Source organism: Lactuca virosa, chromosome 6, assembly GCF_052849685.1.
Source record: "Lactuca virosa cultivar CGN04683 chromosome 6, Lactuca_virosa_CGN04683_v6, whole genome shotgun sequence".
NCBI classification, from domain to species: Eukaryota; Viridiplantae; Streptophyta; class Magnoliopsida; order Asterales; family Asteraceae; genus Lactuca; species Lactuca virosa.
Genome location: NC_136431.1, coordinates 107,925,312 through 107,930,548, shown reverse-complemented (window position 1 = coordinate 107,930,548; position 5,237 = coordinate 107,925,312). Strand labels below are relative to the sequence as shown.

Genomic DNA, 5,237 nt, shown 5'->3' with positions numbered 1-5,237 from the left:
ACGATAATAGTAATAGTGGTCCGTTGGAGTCCTCTTAGTGCCTATTATTTTCAACACAAAATTAGTGTCTCATTTGGCGTGCAATTGGAGTGATTTGGGCCTCTATCCCACAATAATAGTAACAGTGGTCCGTTGGAGTCCTCTTAGTGCCTATTATTTTCAACACAAAATATCAAAATTAGTGTCTCATTTGGCATGCGATTGGAGTGATTTGGGCCTCTATCGCACAATAATAGTAATAGTGGTCTGATGGAGTTCTCTTAGTGCCTATTATTTTCAACACAAAATTAGTGTCTCATTTGACGTGCCATTGGAGTGATTTGGGCCTCTATCCCACAACAATAATAATAATAATAGTGGTCCGTTGGAGTCTCTTAGTGCCTATTATTCCTTTTGTGTGCCAATTGATAGGTGACTCTTTTGTGTTGTCCACTAACCATGTGAAAGCAACATATACCTAACATCTTCGTCGTTCCTCCCTCGGTCTCTTCCATCAGGTAAGTTGTTGGACCATCTCAGCTGTTCATTCTCGATCATCTCTCTCTCTCTCTCTCTCTCTCTCTCTCTCTCTCTCTCTCTTCTCCATTTTCTGTTGACTGATGTTTCTCTGTTTCTTTTTTTTTTCTTAATTTTTTTTAGTTTTAACGGAACGGTGCCTTTTTGTTTCCATTGAGAAAACTTCAATTGATTCCATAAATTAGAGTTGTTTCTGGGTTAATGTTTATGTTGGAAGTTGGAACTTTTCTAAATGGTATCATAAGTCTGTTTAAGAGGTTAAATCTGAATAGGATTGGAAGAATTGTCTCAATTAGACATAAATAGAAGTTGTTTAATAACTGAAGGGAATATGATATGCATGAATCCTCGTTAAATTAAGGATTAATTCAATGTTTCTAAATATAACAACTCGTTTACATTCTGATTTGTTGTTTGGGAAACAATGCTTTGAAAAAGGTCTTGCACTATCCGTACAAAATAATTACAGGACAGTTATGTGTGTTTTTGACAAACATATTTGAGTCTCATGGTCGCATCACAGTGATTTTCAGTTTAAAGTTACAATAATTCTCAAACAAACAACTGGCTATTCTACATCACTTTTAAATAAGGGTAAAATTGTCATTTTCTCTTATTCCAATGGTTCATTTAATTCAAAATACAAAAACGATTAGCGTTATTTTATCCAATACATTCTCTGGAGATTCATCATTTATCACTCAGCACTTAGGCCCTTAGGGGCTGATTCTTTATGACTTAATAGGCTTAATAAATTAAGCACTTGATCTGGAAAGCTAACTATATATGGATGTTTCTTTTTAACATAACATGTTAAGACAAAAGACACTTAATGTTTCCAGGCACTAATTCTTTACCTATTTACCATTTGTGCTTTTTCCTGAATGATTAGTGTATTTGATTTTGTTAATTAGTTTGTTTTTTGGGATTTGTATGACATAAGATGAGGACCAAAAGATATCACAAGATGAAAATAATGCTTCCATATTGATAAAAATAAAAGGAAAAAAAGACTTTTGTTCCTACTATTTAAAAAAAAACAGAATTTATTATTTTTTAGGCCTGTAGTTGTCGCCATCCACTTGAATCCTTCATTTTCAAAGTTGGCACTATATAAACTTGCATGGGGCATCTTCAAATTTTCATCAATACAAACAAAAATCATCACCAAGATTTTGCATTTACATCATGCATCCTTGTGTTTTTTTAATATTCTCACTTCTCTTCCTCTGTCTTGAGACTACAACTGCCAACCAATTGGCAGCAGTAGGAGGAGGAGATGATGATAATGGTGCTGTGAACAAGTGTTTTGAGAAGGAGAAAGTTGCTCTCCTTCATTTCAAAGTTCTCCTTCAAGACCCTTCTGATTCTCTCTCTACGTGGACAGCTGAACAAGACAACTGCTGTGAATGGAGTGGAGTGACCTGCAACAACCAAACAGGTGGTCATGTCACAGAGCTTGATCTGATAGACTGTGGTCTTGTAGGTGAGATTAGCCATTCATTGGTTAACTTAACCTACTTGAATTATCTTGATCTTTCCGGAAATTCTTTTCATGGAACCATTCCCACGATCATTAGTTTGTTGACTCAATTAAGGCACCTTGACCTTGCTGGCAATAATCTTAATGGAACCATTCCCAGGTCCATTGGTTCCTTGACTGAATTAAGGAACCTTTCTCTTTCATCTAACTCTCTTTATGGAACCATTCCCAGGTCCATCGGTTCCTTGACAGAATTAAGAGAGCTTGACCTTTCATCTAATTCTCTTTATGGAGCCATTCCTCCAGAGTTGGGAAACCTCACCAACTTGCAAGTGCTTTACCTTTTCGAGGTTGGAAGGTGTAGAGTTGAGAACTTAGACTGGTTGTCTCCTCTATCTCATCTGGAAGGACTTGCAATGGATGGGATTTCATTGGCCAAAACAAATCATTGGGTAGATGTTATTCTGAGTCTCCGGAAACTCTCTGTTTTAAGTTTATCGGGATGTGAGCTGTCACAGGTCGTGTATCCATATTCTTCTTCATTTCTCAACTCTTCTTCCTCATCTATTAAATACTTTTTTCTTGGAGACAACAATCTCACCTCATCCATGTATCATTGGTTGTTCCCATTAACCAGCAATAGCCTTGTCCAATTTTATCTCTCTGGCAACATGTTAGATGGGATACCCAAATATCTTGGTAACCTCTGTAGTTTGGAACGTTTTTACTTCTATAACAACTCTGGCGTTGTCAAATTTCCTGATTTTCTCAACAACTTGTCTGGATGCACATCGCTTTCATTACAATGGTTGTATGCTGCAACAAACCAATTTACAGGGTCATTGCCTGATGACATCCAAAAGTTTACATCCCTAACACATCTGTCCCTCTCTAAGAATCAGTTAAAAGGAACTATAAGTAAGAAACTGTGGGAACTGCCCAAGCTTATACATCTTGATCTTTCTGAAAACTCACTCCAAGAATTTCCTTCCTCAGATTACATGTCAAACCATTCTCATATCGAATCTATTCAACTAAGCTCTTGCAAGTTAGGGCCTCTCTTCCCTAAATGGATTCAAAATTTGAAAAATCTTACCAGTATTGATATTGCAAATAATGGTATTTCAGATACAATTCCTCTCGAGTTTTGGGACTCATGGCCTTCCCAGTTAACATTCCTGAATCTTTCTTCAAACAACATAAGCGGGAACATACCAGATCTGACATCTAATTTTGATAATAATTCAGTGATAGATTTAAGCTCCAACAACTTTGATGGTCTAATAACTAATGTCTCTTCCACTGTGGCATTACTAAATCTTTCCAGAAACAAATTCTCTGGAGGAATCTCCTTCTTATGCCAACTTGTCCATGGCTTTTTAGTTATTCTTGACCTTTCCCATAACTTTCTAAGCGGACAAATTCCAGACTGTTTGTGGCATTTCAAAGAACTAAAAGTTCTTAATTTAGAATACAATAATCTGTCTGGAAGGCTTCCTGCCTCTGTTGGATCGATGATTAAGCTAGAGGCATTGGATTTATACAAGAATGATTTCTCCGAAGAATTTCCTTTGTCTGTTAAGAATTGCACGAGCTTAAAGTCATTGAATTTGGGGGCCAACAAGTTTTCTGGTAATTTACCTGTTTGGATTCGGGAAAACTTATCCGGGTTGTATGTTCTTATGTTAAGATCAAACAACTTCTCTGGAACCATCCCTTTACAATTATGTCAATTAGCAAGTCTTCAAATTCTAGACTTGTCCGTGAACCATTTCCATGGAAGCATCCCCTCATGTTTGAGTAATCTTACGATCATGGTGCAACAAGGATTCTCTCAACTACAGAATTTAGATCCTGACGATATATTAATAATATATTCATATAATGTTGACCATGTGATGATCCAGTGGCAAGGAACTGAACGTGAATTCATCAGAAGTAATATGAAGTTGTTGAGGAGCATCGACCTGTCAAGCAACAACTTAACAGGGGAAATCCCATATCAGATTACCAATCTTGATGAACTTATTGCACTCAACTTATCAAAGAACGCTCTACTTGGAAAGATTCCATGGAAAATCGGTCAGATGAAAAACCTTTTAATTTTGGATTTATCTAGAAACAAATTTTCTGGAGAAATACCATCAAGCATGTCTCAGATGACTTGGCTAAATTACCTAGACGTCTCAGATAATAGCTTGTCAGGGAGAATCCCATCCAGCACACAACTTCAGACCTTTGACCATTCAAGATACGAAGGGAACTTAGGGCTTTGTGGACCTCCCCTTACCAAAAAATGTCCTGGAGATGAAGAATCGGGAATACAACATAGCATTGGTGAAAGTGAGGGTGAAGGTATAGACGAACTTCAAGGTTGGTTCTATATTGGTGGGGCCATTGGTTTCACTGTTGGATTTTGCATAGCATGTGGTGTTTTGCTTCTCAACCGTCGTGGAAGATTTGCTTTTTTTATGTTTCTTGATAGCTTTGAAGATTGGGTTTATGTGAAGGTGGTGGTGTTGATTGCAAATTTGCAAAAAAGAACATAGATAGTCATGTAAAACCATGTTTCATTTTTGTATTTAGCATGGGTTTTTAAGTCCCATTTATCAATAAAATTGCCACCAACACCACGGGTGGCCATTTTTCACCGCAGTGTGAAATAAGGCATCATGAAAAGTTTATATTTTCTATTTATATTTAAGAAGGTTCTTTTAAAAAAGTAATAGTAATAACCATTAAGGGTATAATAAAAAGGGGAAATGACTTCTTAGGTAACCTTTAGACCATCTCCAACTCATCTCCATTTTTTCCCCCATAAATGGAGTAGAAAATGGAGGAAATAGTGATTCATCTCCAATCCTAGTTCATTTTCTACCCCATTTTTTACCCCAAAAAGTATATTCCTAGAATATTCTATTTTTATAACTTATATATATATTGTCAAATACACCCCTCTACTAATTAAATTCTATATTTATGATTAATTAATATAAATTAGTATATAATATGATATTATAAATATTAAATATTGCATTTAAATTATAATTAGTAGATAAAATAAACTAGAAATGTATAAAATAAAAATGAGAGAGACTAAAATTGGCAACCAAACTTCACCTCCATTTTTGGAGATATGAATAGTATTCCCCCATATATGGGGGAATACTATTCATATCTTCAAAAATGGAGGTGAAAATGGGGTAGGGTTGGAGAAGAATGGGGGAAGAAATGGAGT

General features: G+C 35.9%; 1 protein-coding gene across 1 annotated transcript; it reads left to right on the top strand.

Moving 5' to 3' along the window:
• The first annotated feature begins 408 nt into the window (after positions 1–408).
• Positions 409–4,649, top strand: LOC145119989 (receptor-like protein EIX2). The gene is made up of 2 exons (XM_079055775.1): positions 409–497; positions 640–4,649. Exon 2 carries the CDS (start codon positions 1,705–1,707, stop codon positions 4,546–4,548), a length of 2,844 nt encoding a protein of 947 aa, XP_078911901.1. The 5' UTR covers positions 409–497; positions 640–1,704; the 3' UTR covers positions 4,549–4,649.
• The last annotated feature ends 588 nt before the right edge of the window (positions 4,650–5,237 follow it).

Excerpts from the sequence above, each read along its gene's own strand:
- LOC145119989 (XM_079055775.1), top strand. The coding sequence starts at position 1,705 with ATGCATCCTTGTGTTTTTTTAATATTCTCACTTCTCTTCCTCTGTCTT.